Below are 17,226 nucleotides of genomic sequence, written 5' to 3' on the forward strand. Positions count from 1 at the left end.
CAAATGTCTTCTAGTGTTTGTCAATGATGAAGCAGCTGTGTGCAGTTTGAATGAACCCCTCCCCTGGTGATGACATTATGCCTTTATAATAACCATATCTTCAAACCTTGCTACACAATATTCTTATGTTTTCATACATCAATTTGATTGAACTCCACAACACATGATTTGCTTTATCAATGCTTTTATTGATTAGAAGAGTGATTAAGACAAGGTATTGAGAAGAGATTAAAACTTATTTAAAATATTAAATTAAGTAAATAAAGATTTGTTTGTTGTTGTTGAGATAAGCATATCTCAAAAAAGTAAAAATATCCACTCCCGCTTTGTATTAAAGACAAGATAAGACTAGAAAGTGTACAATCAAAGTAACTGTGGTGCAGGATGACTGCGTATGATCTCAGAGGTCCGCAACACAGATAGAGCCCATTAGGGTTGAACAGAGTTCGTTGTTCCAGCAACGGCCGGCTGTAGGGTGGAAAAATGAGATTAGTTATTCTGATCATTATAGTCATGTTAGTGTGTATGCCATGAAATTATAGTATTGTAAATTATTTATAAATTATTTGTAAATAAATCTCACAGGTCCAGTTGATTTCCAGACAGTTTTCAGCACACTTGTTGCTAGGCTCAGTCACGCACCAGTTAGTAAAGTCATACGCAGTTCCATCAGTCCACAACCACTGTCCGTTCTAAAGAGCAGATAGTGATCAAAATACTGTACTCGGAATAGGGTGGCCATACGTCCGGATTTCAAGTCTCCTGTTTGGAGTCCGGCACAGCCTCAAGCCAGAGAGTCATTTGTCCTCCTTTTTGGAGGCGTCCCAAATATGCCTAAAAAATGCTCTAGAATCTTTATTGCGACACAGTAGTAGTATAGTGTCTAAGGCCGTAAGATCTCTGGTCAAACAAACGATTGGCTGAAAGTGGTGTCAAATAAATATCTGATACAGCATTGAAATGTGAATGTGTGTGTGTATATATATATATATATATATATATATATATATATATATATATATATATATATATAAATTGCATTTATTATTTGTTTATTTATGTATTTCTTTTTTTTCCAGATGTACAGAAATTTAATTTTTTCAGGCACTATCCACATTGCAAGACAGGTTCATCTCAGTGGTCTTTTTTTTTTTTTAAACAGACATCACAATATCGTGAATAAATACAAATACTGTAAAGCATTTTTTACACACAGGTCTACATCAAGGTATCATAGATCAAATTGTTTGGCAATAAATAGAGTAGGCTATTTCAGAATCACTGTATCATGATGGCATGGATATGATGGACACGATTGTATTGTAGTTGCCAGTACACTAGAGTCCTATGCAGTTATTATTGCCTCACTAAATGCTGCAATGTGTCCTCCTTTTTGGTGTTACGGAAATGGCCACCTAACTCGAAAAATAGCGCCTGAAAATAGGCTAACTTCCATCAATACAACCAATGTGACAAACTGCTTGCACAGAGAGCATGCTGGTGACTATTTTCAGGCACTGTGTAATATCCGATTGTGCCGCTGCATTCATGATACAGTAGCAAAGTTATCTGATTATTACACAGGAATGAGAGTATAGTCCCTAGCCATATCACTCTAGAAAATTGTGACTTTTCATTTTCCGTCGGCCTTAGTACACGATGGAACTATACACATCACAACAAGTAAAGAAGAAAATGTTGGTGTTATTTTGTCACTTATTGAGCAGTAGGCTAGATAAAGCCATTTAGGCTTCCTCCAGTCTTTGTGCTATGCTAAGCTAGGCTAGCGATGTGTGACAGACAGAGTTATGGCATGCACTGAGATAATCATGGTGTGTATTTGTATTTAATCATGGTGTAGACTTATCTGACTCTGGGTGATACGGTGAAAAAGTTGAAGTCCCAAAAGGTTGGCATGTTCCTTTAGCTGTTTAAAGCAGAAAGTTTAGTTTAGACAAACAAACACAGAAGGACACACAATTTAACTTACTATTTCTCCATCATGACCACCGGTCCAGGCACGTGTGGAAGAAGGCACCAGACTCAGCAGGAAATTATTTTCCGCTCTACTATGCACAGAAACGAGAGCCGCACCAAAACGTTGGCAGTTCCTCTAAAAAAGACAGATTTTTTATTGTAAATACAAAATCGAATATTTTTTTTAATAAAGTATAAGTGACTATTTAGTCCATTTAAAACAAAGTCTACTCCGGTTATATGCCCAGTAATTTTTCCATATAATTAATTTGCAGAAAAAAAAGGTACACTTTAAAAATATAAAAAAAATCACCATTCATTTTACATTAAGTGTCTTTAACTACTACTGTACTAATAAGTAAATTAATAATTTGATTCAGTGCACTTAATGTTTACATTCATGTTTATAAATTGTACTTTTATTTAAAAACCTGCATGTTATTACAGCTGTAATTAGATCAATGATTACACTGTTACTCTTCTTTCACTTAAAAGGGATAGTTTGCCCAAAAATTAAAATAACTAACACATTACCTGTGCTGTGACTAACACATTACCTGTGCCGTGACTAACACATTACCTGTGCTGTAACTAACACATTACCTGTGCTGTAACTAACACATTACCTGTGCTGTGACTAACACATTACCTGTGCCGTGACTAACACATTACCTGTGCTGTGACTAAAACATTACCTGTGCTGTAACTAACACATTACCTGTGCTGTAACTAACACATTACCTGTGCTGTAACTAACACATTACCTGTGCTGTGACTAACACATTACCTGTGCTGTAACTAACACATTACCTGTGCTGTAACTAACACATTACCCGTGCTGTGACTAACACATTACCTGTGCTGTGACTAACACATTACCTGTGCTGTGACTAACACATTACCTGTGCCGTAACTAACACATTACCTGTGCCGTGACTAACACATTACCTGTGCTGTAACTAACACATTACCTGTACAGTAACTAACACATTACCTGTGCTGTAACTAACACATTACCTGTGCTGTGACTAACACATTACCTGTGCAGTGACTAACACATTACCTGTGCTGTAACTAACACATTACCTGTGCTGTGACTAACACATTACCTGTGCAGTGACTAACACATTACCTGTGCAGTGACTAACACATTACCTGTGCCGTAACTAACACATTACCTGTGCAATGACTAACACATTACCTGTGCTGTGACTAACACATTACGTTTGCAGTAACTAACACATTACCTGTGCTGTGACTAACACATTACGTGTGCAGTAACTAACACATTACCTGTGCTGTAACTAACACATTACCTGTGCTGTAACTAACACATTACCCGTGCTGTGACTAACACATTACGTGTGCAGTAACTAACACATTACCTGTGCTGTAACTAACACATTACCTGTGCTGTGACTAACACATTACCTGTGCTGTGACTAACACATTACCTGTGCTGTGACTAACACATTACCTGTGCCGTGACTAACACATTACCTGTGCCGTGACTAACACATTACCTGTGCCGTGACTAACACATTACCTGTGCTGTGACTAACACATTACCCGTGCTGTAACTAACACATTACCCGTGCTGTAACTAACACATTACCTGTGCTGTAACTAACACATTACCTGTGCTGTAACTAACACATTACCTGTGCTGTGACTAACACATTACCTGTGCAGTAACTAACACATTACCTGTGCTGTGACTAACACATTACCTGTGCTGTGACTAACACATTACCTGTGCCGTAACTAACACATTACCTGTGCTGTAACAAACACATTACCTGTGCTGTAACTAACACATTACCTGTGCTGTGACTAACACATTACCTGTGCTGTGACTAACACATTACCTGTGCAGTAACTAACACATTACCTGTGCTGTGACTAACACATTACCTGTGCTGTAACTAACACATTACCTGTGCTGTGACTAACACATTACCTGTGCAGTAACTAACACATTACCTGTGCAGTAACTAACACATTACCTGTGCTGTGACTAACACATTACCTGTGCTGTAACTAACACATTACCTGTGCTGTGACTAACACATTACCTGTGCTGTAACTAACACATTAACTGTGCTGTAACCAGAGGTGGTAAAAGTACTCAAAAGTTATACTCAAGTGAAAGTATATATACCTAAATAAAAAATACTCCAGTAAAAGTAGAAAGTCCTCCATTCAAACATCACTTGAGTAAAAGTACAAAAGTATCAGATTTAAAACGTACTCAAGTACCGAAAGTAAAAAGTAAATATTCAAATTAACTGTAAATATCAATAATTAAGCAGATAACATCTTTTGGGACTGATATGCAATGCTTTAATCGAACAAATTATAAGATTAGATACTGCAATTAAGAATTTGTTAGATTTGCAATTAATAGGAGACAATGAAGCACCTTAACGCAGTATAGGTGTTAAACTTAAAATAGACATGTTCCATAACATTAGCTCCATAAAACAGATGAGGAGCAAGATAATATTAACTAATTCAAAATTAATTCAAAAGCCATAACCACAATGACATATTACGTAACAATTAGTTAATAGTCATGTGCCTCAACAAGTAAAGTCATACTATAATTTTGCCAATTGTTATGATTAATGATTCATTAAACAGACAACTGAGAGTCGGAATGCATGGCTTTGAATACATGAATTTACATTATTAGTTAATGTAATATGTTATTAGGGAATTAATGATGTCATATTTAATTAATAGCAATTCATATATTACTTTATCTATTAATCATAGATAATGTTCATTAGTTGCTGATGCAGTAATCATTAATAAATGGTTTAGTTCTTCATTAGTAATACATTAACTCATGGTTATCTGTGCATTAGTTAGGCATGAATTATAATAGTGCACCTGTATTGTAAAATGTTACCGATGTTTTCATAGTAAATTGTGTGCCGCAAAATAAAAAAGTTGGATACTTGGAGCGGGCATGGGGAAATGTATTGGAGTAAAAAGTAAACTTTGCCTTTAATATTTTAGTGGAGTAAGAGTAAAAGTAGATGCAAATAAAATATACTCAAGTAAAGTACAGATCCCAGAAAAAAATACTTAAGTAAAGTATCAAAGTATATTACCCCTGGCTGTAACTAACACATTACCTGTGCTGTGACTAACACATTACCTGTGCTGTGACTAACACATTACCTGTGCTGTAACTAACACATTACCTGTGCCGTGACTAACACATTACCTGTGCTGTAACTAACACATTACCTGTGCCGTAACTAACACATTACCTGTGCTGTAACCCAGTTAACAGTCTCAGGGAAGAACCTGTAGCACCGGAGTCCAAACTTTGCCCATCCACAGGGGCATTCTTTACCTATATTAATTGCATCCAGTGCATAAATGTTAAGGCTTTTGTGACATTCACAGCAAAATAAAAAATAAAATAATTTAAAAAAAAATCTAAATTGTCTAAATGATTTGTTTTCTAACACTGTAAACTCCTCATTAATCATCATATTAGTGAATTGAATACTGTACGGTTCCCAAATGCTGTTAAAATGAAATAGTAAGGGTTTTTACAAATAAATGACTAACCTGCATTCCCCATGGAGAAGATAACAAAAAGAAGCAGAAAACTTCTCAGCATTTCCATGATGAACCTGAAATTAACAAGCAGGAAAAGTTAAATGTCTGCCTTCTGTGGATTCTCAATGTATTTAAAGACGAAACACAAAGATATGTTAGAAATGTTATTCAGTAGGTTTTTGTTCCAACAACTCACCTTGGTTTGTTTGTTGCCTTAAGAATCTCAGAGGAAGATTGGGTGAAGTTTCAGAAGCAACCCTGCTTTTATACGTTACTCAATGTCAAGTGTGTATAGTCTAAGGCACGAGGAGGAAACATGATCGTTTTACATATAGACTTTTGTACACATGAAATTAATTACAAATATTGTAGAATGTGAAGAGATGAGGCTGTAGAAATGTAAATGTTAGTTTAGCTATATATTTATTTTGAAGTATTTAAAATATTCATAGTCAAGATAAATATTAGTTATGAGCCATTTCCCTATTAAATATTAAAAACAAACAAAAGAAATTCCCGCACACTACCTGTTTGCAAAAGTTTCAAAAATGCTTTATTTGCTGCAAAGTTTCGGTCCCATGACCTTCATCCAGCCTGATACTTTTTTGGTACTTTCCCCTATGCACCTATCCTGCAGGTGTGTGTAGCGTCTAAATTATGATGAGTCGATTCTGCTCTAAGCTTTAGAAAAGCGTTTAGCCTTTGTGACATAATATTAGTTTTTAAATTAATGTACTGGTGCTAATAATTCTATTCAGTTGAATTTTATTCTATTCAGTGAATTCAATTCAATTCACATTTATTTGTAGACCGCTTTTCACATTACATATCGTTTCAAAGCAGCTTCAAAGAAAATGAATGCGTCTACAATACAATTTAAAGTGGTTTGTTATCAGTGAAGACTGTCCAAGTCATGGATATCAGAAAGGAACGTACAAAGCACACAGTTAGCTAACAGTGTATTATTAATTAATATAAAATAAATGAAGGCACAGACAATGTGCTATGTGAAATAAGAATACATTGTTGTCAACAATGATTAGGGTATATAGAATTGAGCATGTGTGCATGCTGAAGTCCTCACAGGAGTTGAAGTCGTCTCTTCACAGGTGATGGTCATCTAAAGTCCTCACAGGAGTTGGAGTCGTCTCTTCACAGGTGATGGTCATCTGAAGTCCACACAGGAGTTGGAGTCATCTTTAGGTGATGGTCATCTGAAGTCCTCACAGGAGTTGGAGTCGTCTCTTCACAGGTGATGGTCATCTGAAGTCTTCACAGGAGTTGGAGTCGTCTCTTCACAGGTGATGGTCATCTGAAGTCCTCACAGGAGTTGGAGTCATCTCTTCACAGGTGATGGTCATCTGAAGTCCTCACAGGAGTTGGAGTCGTCTCTTCACAGGTGATGGTCATCTGAAGTCTTCACAGGAGTTGGAGTCGTCTCTTCACAGGTGATGGTCATCTGAAGTCCTCACAGGAGTTGTAGTCGTCTCTTCACAGGTGATGGTCATCTAAAGTCCTCACAGGAGTTGGAGTTGTCTCTTCACAGGTGATGGTCATCTGAAGTCCTCGCAGGAGTAGTAGTCGTCTCTTCACAGGTGATGGTCATCTGATGTCCTCACAGGAGTTGGAGTCGTCTCTTCACAGGTGATGGTCATCTGAAGTCCTCGCAGGAGTAGTAGTCGTCTCTTCACAGGTGATGGACATCTGAAGTCCTCGCAGGAGTTGTAGTCGTCTCTTCACAGGTGATGGTCATATGAAGTCCTCGCAGGAGTTGGAGTCGTCTCTTCACAGGTGATGGTCATCTGAAGTCTTCACTGGAGTTGGAGTCGTCTCTTCACAGGTGATGGTCATCTGAAGTCTTCACAGGAGTTGGATCCATACTAGAGCTGACGGACTCTCTAGTTACCTTGGGATGGCTATCCAGAGATAAACCAGAACAGGTTAATAATTAGCACACTGTTGTTTAAAGCATCAAGCAAAGACAATCATGTACACTGATATAACTGGAGTACAAGGTTATGAGATGCATTATGTGAATGCTTGGCTAAAGAGATGCGTCTTTAATCTAGATTTAAACTGGGAGAGTGAGTTTGAACCCTGAACATTATTTGGAAGGCTAGTCCATAGTTTAGGAGCCAAATGCAAAAACGCCCTTCCTTAGATATCCTTAGTACTACCAGAAGCCCAGTGTTTAGTGATCTTAAAGAGCGAGATAGAATGTAAGAGGATAGAAGATCAGTTCAATATACAGGAGCTAAACCATTTAGGGCCTTATAGGTCAGTAGCAATACTTTATAATTGATATAGAACTTAATAGGTAACCAGTGAAGAGATGATAAAATCGGTGTTAAATAATAATTTTCCTGATCTAGTAAGAACTCCACCCTGAAATATGATTTTCGAAAGACAAGTTGCTGTCTAATATGACACCCAGGTCTTTAACTTAAGTGGATAAAGTAACAGTACATCTTTCTAAGTGTAAATTGTATTCTAAGAGATCCTATGTAAAGGATTTTGTCCTATAGGTAATACCTCAGTCTTCTCTGAATTTAATAGGAGAAAATTACAGGTCATCCAATATTTTATTTCTTTAACACACTCTGACAGCTTGGATAATTTAGAGACTCATCATCAGGATAACAGTGGAAACTAATTCTTTAAAAAAAAAAATTTTTTTACCAAGTAGCAGTATATATATTGACAATTACAGATTTCTTAACACAGATCCTTGTGGCAATCCATAATTTACTGATGTTATCTATATTTATCTATATTTTTCCTGTTTAAACAGACAAACAAAGCGTTCTGATAGATACGATCTAAACCACTTTAATGCCTTTTCCTGAATACCAGTGTAAATTTGTAGATGATCTAAGAGTATTTTATGAATTAAATTGAATGCGGCACTAAGATCAAGTTAAAATAGTATGGCGAAACAGCCTTGGTCAGCAGCTAGAAGTAAATAATTTGTCATTTTAACAAGCGCAGTTTCTGTGCTATGATGAGGTCTGAATCCAGACTGAAATATTTCATAGATATACTATTCTTGCTATAATGAGGACAATTGAGCAGAATTTGAAGATTTGAAATGGGTTTGGAACTTCCTCTCTCAAGTGGGCGGGAGATTCCTTCATCCCCGCCCGGAGTTATGGAAACTGTGGGCCTGGCCTCTGAGGGGGCTAGGCTCTTAGAAGAAGGTCTCTCGACTGAGGTCGTGGAGACCATCCTTCACTCCAAAACTGCCCGGTTGGTACAGTGCTGGAGTTCCTGCAGGCAAGGTTCTCAGCAGGGTTGACCCCCTCCACAATAAAGGTGTACGTGGCGGCCTTAGCTGCTTCCACACTCCTTTGGGTGGAGTGTCTTTGGGAAGACACCCGCTAGTTACTCGTTTCCTCCGTGGCACTTTAAGGTTGAGGCCGGTGGTGCATTTGAGGGTCCCGACCTGGGATTTGGCCATTGTTCTCCAGGGCCTATCTGAGGCCCCCTTTGAACTCATCGAAGAAGTGCCAGACAAGTTCCTGACACTCAAGACTATCTTTTTACTGGCCATTTCGTCCCTTAAAAGAATTGGGGACATTCAGTCCCTGTCGGTAGGTCCCTCATGTCTAGAGTTCGCGCCTGGCATGGTGAAGGCTTTCTTCACTCCAGACCAGGATATATTCTCAAGGTTCCTACGAGCCCTAGGGGTCCTATTACTCTACAAGCCTTCTGTTCTCCTCCTTTCGTGACGTCAGACCAGGAAAAATTAAATCTGCTCTGCCCTGTTAGGGCGCTTGATACTTATGTCCACAGAGCTGCCCTGTGGAGAAAAACTGATCTGTTGTTCGTCTGTTTCGGAGCCCCAAAAAGGGGGGCTCCAGTATCTAAGCAGAGAATGAGCAAGTGGCTGGTCGAGGCCATCTCGCTTGCTTATGAGGCGGCCGGACAGCCGTCTCCCCCTACACTTGGTCCTATGGCGATGTGGGTATAAGCGTTCTCACAGCGTTTCAACGCAGCTCGAGTTCCCAGATAGGGAACGTCTCGGTTACGTATGTAACCCTAGTTCCCTGAGGGGAACGAGACGCTGCGTCGCCCGGCCAAACTCCCGGCATGCCCGTGATCACTTACTTCAGGCTGTTTCAGAAGCTAGTTTCTGTTTGTGTTAGCGGACGCTTTTAAAGTTTCCGGTTGATGACGTCACCCGCCTATGACTTTCGATCTCCTGATTGGACTGGTTCTACACGCGCTTCATGACGCAATCATGCAGAGGCCTTCTCTCAGGGAACTAGGGTTACATACGTAACCGAGACGTTTTCCTTGTAATTAAATTTTCTAGAATGTATATGATTCACTCCCTTGTGTATGCTTGGTCCCTAAGTTATACTCTACTAAGACATGATGTGTATGTAATGTTAAGGTCATTTAAAATCCTTGTATTAATGTGTAAAGAATGTATTTCTGCTTTTATATCATCTAGCCATACCTTTTTTGGTATCTTAATATTCCTCTTCAAGTTAACTCTTCAAACTTCCCTCAGATCGGAAACACAATCGCTGAAAGGACCAGGAGAACGTTTCAGCTCGCGAATGCTCTGAGAAGCCTCATTAAACCTTTTATACTCAGCACGAAAGATCCAATGCAAGTATAAATTTAAATATCAAAACTTATATGGGTTTAAAATTTGTGCCCTTGTTTAAGGTGATTTTACTTGTTTCCCTTCCTTACTTTTCGTTATATATATATATATATATATATATATATATATATATATATATATATATTGTAACGGGATTCTTTGATGGAAGGAAGGAGGCGGGAACCGGAGAAAATTCAACAAACTTTTTAATAAAAATCAAAATAAACAAAACGAAAGTAAACTTTCATTTTGTTTATTTAGATTTGTCACACACACACAACAAAACGTAAACAAAACAACATTAATTCCAGGCCTCGTCCTCTCTCGTCTTCCTCTGCCTTCGCTCCTCCTTTTATGCTCCCGTCACTTGGCCGCGAGACGAGACCGGTGTGTCGCGCAGCTGGCACTCATTATCACTCGTCACCGGCCCGCTCTCACGGTCCCTCGCCCCGCTGCTTGCCACATATATATATATACAGTCTTGTTCAAAATAATAGCAGTACAATGTGACTAACCAGAATAATCAAGGTTTTTAGTATATTTTTTATTGCTACGTGGCAAACAAGTTACCAGTAGGTTCAGTAGATTGTCAGAAAACAAACAAGACCCAGCATTCATGATATGCACGCTCTTAAGGCTGTGCAATTGGGCAATTAGTTGAAAGGGGTGTGTTCAAAAAAATAGCAGTGTCTACCTTTGACTGTACAAACTCAAAACTATTTTGTACAAACATTTTTTTTCTGGGATTTAGCAATCCTGTGAATCACTGAACGAATATTTAGTTGTATGACCACAGTTTTTTAAAACTGCTTGACATCTGTGTGGCATGGAGTCAACCAACTTGTGGCACCTCTCAGCTGTTATTCCACTCCATGATTCTTTAACAACATTCCACAATTCATTCACATTTCTTGGTTTTGCTTCAGAAACAGCATTTTTGATATCACCCCACAAGTTCTCAATTGGATTAAGGTCTGGAGATTGGGCTGGCCACTCCATAACATTAATTTTGTTGGTTTGGAACCAAGACTTTGCCCGTTTACTAGTGTGTTTTGGGTCATTGTCTTGTTGAAACAACCGTTTCAAGGGCATGTCCTCTTCAGCATAGGGCAACATGACCTCTTCAAGTATTTTAACATATGCAAACTGATCCATGATCCCTGGTATGCGATAAATAGGCCCAACACCATAGTAGGAGAAACATGCCCATATCATGATGCTTGCACCTCCATGCTTCACTGTCTTCACTGTGTACTGTGGCTTGAATTCAGAGTTTGGGGGTCGTCTCACAAACTGCCTGTGGCCCTTGGACCCAAAAAGAACAATTTTACTCTCATCAGTCCACAAAATGTTCCTCCATTTCTCTTTAGGCCAGTTGATGTGTTCTTTGGCAAATTGTAACCTCTTCTGCACATGCCTTTTTTTAACAGAGGGACTTTGCGGGGGATTCTTGAAAATAGATTAGCTTCACACAGACGTCTTCTAACTATCACAGTACTTACAGGTAACTCCAGACTGTCTTTGATCATCCTGGAGGTGATCATTGGCTGAGCCTTAGCCATTCTGGTTATTCTTCTATCCATTTTGATGGTTGTCTTCCGTTTTCTTTCACGTCTCTCTGGTTTTGCTCTCCATTTTAAGGCATTGGAGATCATTTTAGCTGAACAGCCTATCATTTTTTGCACCTCTTTATAGGTTTTCCCCTCTCTAATCAACTTTTTAATCAAAGTACGCTGTTCTTCTGAACAATGTCTTGAACGACCCATTTTCCTCAGCTTTCAAATGCATGTTCAACAAGTGTTGGCTTCATCCTTAAATAGGGGCCACCTGATTCACACCTGTTTCTTCACATAATTTATGACCTCAGTGATTGAATGCCACACTGCTATTTTTTTGAACACACCCCTTTCAACTAATTCAACTAATTGCCCAATTGCACAGCCTTAAGAGCGTGCATATCATGAATGCTGGGTCTCATTTGTTTTCTGAGAATCTACTGAACCTACTGGTAACTTGTTTGCCACGTAGCAATAAAAAAATATATGAAAAACCTTGATTATTCTGGTTAGTCACATTGTACTGCTATTATTTTGAACAATACTGTACATAAACAAATAATGAATGCAGACAAATAAATAAATATATTTATATAAATACAAATTTATATAATACACACAAATCCGGACTGTCCGGCCAAAATTCAGTGCCACTGAATTAATTTGATTGTTTTATTAGCATTGCTGGCATGAAAAACACACATATATAAAGAGCAATGCATACAACAAAATATACACAGAAAGTGCAAACATTTCATTTCAAGTTTGGGATCAATCTATCCATCTATCTAATCTATCTATCTTATCTAAAGCACGCGTCTTCAGAACTCTTCTTCTTCAGTGGTGTCTTCAGAATCTGAGTCATCCTCTGTTCCTTTTGTTTCATGTTTGCGCACAAAGTCAGGCCTCCAGTTCACTGGAGGCATCATGATGATCAGATGCTGGCGTGCCTGACTGTGACAATGTAGATGAACTGGGACCAGAAGTAAAGGATATTCATGAGACAGATCCTTGTGAAAATTCAGTGTCAGAGATAGATCTCTTCCACGGACTGCTTCGGCACAGCCTGTGGTTTCATTCCAAAACTAAAAGGTGGAGGTGTTAAGTGCTCACACAGAGAGACTGAGATACCCTGAATGTACCATTAAGCCCCCAGTACGGTTTAGCCCATAAGGTTCACCTAGGAGGTATACGTTGTAGTGTTGTAGTACTCGAGATCGGTCTTGGTCTCGAGACCGGTCTCGAGACCACTTTTTAAAGGTCTTGGTCTCGTCTCGGTATCGACCGCATTTTTACTCGGTCTCGTCTCGGTCTCGGGCGAAGATGACTCGGGATTTTGTCTCAAGACCGGTCAAGACCACAGCTGAAGGCATATAAAGAGCAGAGAACTCCACCCTGCGCTCACTCTCTCTGTCTTCAAAATAAGCACATAAGCTCTCTCTCATACTTCACATATTAATCTAAATCAAAAGTTCAGAAAACCGAATCCATGTTGAACGCTGCGCATTCGGACAATTGTTTTGAAGTACCGCTCGGTGTGAATTGCACTCAAAATACGTCAAAAAATTCAAAAAGCTAAACAGCTGACATAAATCATACATTAAATAAACAGGAAACAATTTCTATCCAGTTATGAAGTGTTTTCAGTGTGACAAACCTTCCGCGATGTTCTGACAGCCGTGATTCACACACAACGGGTCTGCTAATGTCCGATTCACGACCAAATGACTCATTTGAACCGAATCATTTTAACGACGGTAATAAGAACTGATCTGTTTAACAATGAACTGAACGAATCAGTTTAATCATTTACTCAGAACACCTCAGAAATGAGAACGCAAGTGTGCTTACCCAATTTAGCAAGAGTGGAGAGTAAGAATTATCCAACTATCCACAGTATTTCAGCTTATGTATGTTGAATGTGTAGTAAAATAAAGAGTCTAAAATCATTTAGTTTAGACTGGAGTGAAAAACAGAACAAAGTTGTTTGTTAGCTAGCTGATCATTTTATTAAATTGTAAATGGCAGAAAATTTGGCTATTTGTTAACTGTTAATGCTATTTCTAATATTGATATGATTATATACCAAAACAATTCAACCTGTTGGAACAAAAAAAAACATCAAGATAAGAGATCAAACATAATATGGGATATAAACATAAGATAATAAAAAATGATTGTTTCATTGCATTTAAAAAAAAATTGTGTGTGTGTGTGTGTGTGTGTGTGTGTGTGTGTGTGTGTGTGTGTGTGTGTGTGTGTGTGTGTGTGTGTGTGTGTGTGTCTGTTAGCCACCACCAAAGACCATTTTTGACCCAGGAAAAACCCTGCACATGTGAGATATTTGTTAAATCAAACTGTAGTTAATCAAAAAATGCAAGTACAGGGTTTCTTTTCCTTGTTGTTGCACAATAAAGCTGCACAATAACATTTTCAAATTGTAAATGAAAAATATTTACATATTGAAGGGGGGAGTGGGCCGACACCCTTGCCTCTTCATCATATGCATCTTCATCATATGCATCTTATCCTTTTGAATGATTTTTAATAACCTCATGAATTTAATAATCAGTTATTATCCTTTCACAATGAATAATTATTGACAATCAATTTTATTTGATCATTAATACATTTAACTATTATTTAATATGATTTTGACTCTATGTCTGCTGTATGGTTTCTAAGTTGCTTTCCAGAGACAGTCTGACATACATAGCCTGACCTCTATCTCTGGGTCCTGACCAACAGAGCCTTGGAGAGAAAGTTAGAACTTCCAAGAGGTGAATCCTGCCTGTTGTTAGTAACCCCAGGACAGGAAGGGGTCGGAGGATTTGAGTCTCCCAATTGTGATTTCTTCCCATTTATATAGTGTGATTTTTCCCATTGATAGAAGTACATTTTTGTCTTTATATTTCTTTATATTTCTTTATAGAATGAGGTAGATGATATAAGTCATACTTTTCTTTCTGGAGATGTGTTTGTCATGTGGTGTTGATATCTTGTTCTGTTGATAAGCTCACTGCTGCGCTAACCTTGGAGGAGAGATGTGCCCTAGAGTCTTGTGTGTGTGTGTGTTACATGTTCTGTGCAGGTCTATGGACTGGATTGGACCGCTTTTCTCACACCCTAGACCTCTTGGCGTCTTTCTAGGGCTCCCCTGAAGTCAACACTACCCCAATCTTGGGATTGTCTGATGTATACATCCTGATTAACAACAACAACATCTCCTATCTATTCTCGCGTGACACATTGTTTAGACTTTATGCCAATCAGTAATATTCCACGTGTTTGTAATGCCCTTGAAATTGGTATAACTGGTGTGGTAATTTTGTGTATAGTAGAGTCTGGCCTGACACCGCCCTGAGAGACTCTGAAGCTGACTCTACTGATGAAACTGCAAACTATTCTTCAGTAAAATTCTCTCCGATGATTGAACATCCTGACTCCTGGTCTTCATTTCGCATATCTGGTCTATGGGTCAAAACTGTAACCCCTAACAATATATACAATAATTTGCTTAAGGAGCATACTAATGCATATCTGTATGATACATATTCCACCTCCTGTTATTCACATTCATTTAAGACATAATGGACTGTGTCTGAGATTAATATCTCATCCAGATTAGCATTCTTAGGGAACTTTGAGTTTAAAAATGGGATTGAGCGCTTTTCAAAAAACAAAACTCAAAACTCTGTCAGTGTCAGTTTGGTGTTTGTGTCCACCATAGACCGTAAACAATATGGACACGTCGTCTTCAGTGACTCCCATTGACGAAAAGTTAAGTGTTATTTGCTTATAGAAGAAAAAGATTAATTCCCACAAAGCTGCAATGCCCTTTTGATTATTTGATCAAAACTTCTCTCATTGTACACTTACACACCCACACATACGAGAGAAGTGCCAATCATATGCATATTCCACATTTTATCATAAGTGTGGGGACATGCACTGGTCTTGGTCTTGACTCGGTCTCGGCCCTTCAAAGTCTTGGTCTTGTCTTGGTCTCGGCCCTTCAAAGTCTTGGTCTTGTCTTGGTCTCGGCCCTTCAAAGTCTTGGTCTTGTCTTGGTCTCGGCCCTTCAAAGTCTTGGTCTTGTCTTGGTCTCGGTTAAGGTGGTCTTGACTACAACACTAATGCGTTGTAAACAATTTTGCAGCTAGAGTACTAAGATTGGTTTAAGAGGGTAAACACAATTGTTTTCTATTTCTAGTTTCTGGTACTAGAAGTGTTACGCAGGTATATAATTGTGTCATGCAAAAAATATTGAAGAGTAACAAAAAAAGAAAAACAAGAAAAGATACGCCTCCTGAAGTGTACGTAACATCTCGATTGATGTGGGTACAACGACATTATGTGAGGAGGAATATGTGATATATGCACTTAATGTCTCTATGCACTAGATGGAGCTAGCACTCCACTTGTATGTTGTACCAATGCGTGAAGAACCTGAGTTCCTCAGTAAAGACACTAGAGTTATCAGGGCACTTGTCTCAGTGTATTATTCATGTTATATAAAAGAGATAAAAAGATAAGATAAGAAGAGATAAGATAAGGCATTCTCACTGCCGGCATCTCCACACTTATAAAATTAATTTGATTATTTTTTGTCACACACCGATAAAGAGGCACTCGGTTATTAATCTTTGTAAATCGACTTCTGACACCAGTTGAGTTTTTGTTTTTTTTATTAGTCAATTAACATTGCATATGGATGCAGGTCAGTTGAACATTTTCACTCTATTAGGCCTAACAACAAAGATGACCACATTTACTCATAGCTCTTTCTTTTCACTGAAGAGCAAAAGTCTTGGGGTGCTGAACACCAGCACCTTCAGTCATAGACTGATTGTCACAAGTCTGAGCATAGCACAAAGTCATTTCTATCGACTGCTATTAGATTTTTTAATGTGATTAATATAATAGTATTGATAATTGGAATCACATATATAGGGTATTTATGTGTATATTAGTGTTCCTTTTTAATGCATTTTGAATCTAGTTTGAATTTCTTGGAGTTTTATTGCATTATTTGCAACAAACATTTCTACAATGGCAAGCTCTTGATCATTATTGAGGAGCTTTCCTCTTCCCACAGAGGGTGGAAGATGTTGTATTCTTTAGGGAAAAAAAATTATACATATGCATTACTTTATGACATCTTGACATGTCAAGTGAGAAAATAATTATTATCAACTGAGATACATTATTTTTTAATTGACATCATTGCTGAAGCAGGTTTTTATACTGTAGCTAAGGTGGAATATTGTTTTTGCTATTGTGGGATGATGTATGTTAGCATTCATTAATACTACACAAACAATCCATAATTTTGTTGTGAGATATAGCTTGTCTGTTAAGAAAATGTAAGCATTGTGAAAATGTGTTCACTGACTTCAGATTGTGTGAAAACAACATGAAATGTGAAATGTGTGACTGTTATGGCCACAAAAGACTGATGATGTGCTAATTGGGTTTAGAGTTTTCAAAATGTGATAA

General features: G+C 38.1%; 1 protein-coding gene across 1 annotated transcript; it reads right to left on the minus strand.

Annotated features, from left to right (window-relative positions):
- Window positions 1–400: 400 nt before the first annotated feature.
- Window positions 401–5,623, minus strand: LOC137084816 (type-2 ice-structuring protein-like). The gene is made up of 5 exons (XM_067451288.1): window positions 5,566–5,623; window positions 5,259–5,344; window positions 1,991–2,113; window positions 584–692; window positions 401–468 (listed from the first exon to the last, which is right to left on the minus strand). Exons 1-5 carry the CDS (start codon window positions 5,621–5,623, stop codon window positions 401–403), a joined length of 444 nt encoding a protein of 147 aa, XP_067307389.1.
- Between the last annotated feature and the right edge of the window lie 11,603 nt (window positions 5,624–17,226).

This window comes from Pseudorasbora parva, chromosome 8, assembly GCF_024679245.1.
Source record: "Pseudorasbora parva isolate DD20220531a chromosome 8, ASM2467924v1, whole genome shotgun sequence".
Classification (NCBI taxonomy): domain Eukaryota; kingdom Metazoa; phylum Chordata; class Actinopteri; order Cypriniformes; family Gobionidae; genus Pseudorasbora; species Pseudorasbora parva.

Bases quoted from the DNA above. Each gene is read 5' to 3' on its own strand.
- LOC137084816 (XM_067451288.1), bottom strand. From the start codon at position 5,623: ATGGAAATGCTGAGAAGTTTTCTGCTTCTTTTTGTTATCTTCTCCATG. The intron at 5,345-5,565 runs GTTAGTCATTTA...CAATTAATATAG, and splicing joins CTTCTCCATGGGGAATGCAG to GTAAAGAATGCCCCTGTGGA. The intron at 693-1,990 runs GTAAGTTAAATT...TCTGCTCTTTAG, and splicing joins GTGGTCATGATGGAGAAATA to AACGGACAGTGGTTGTGGAC.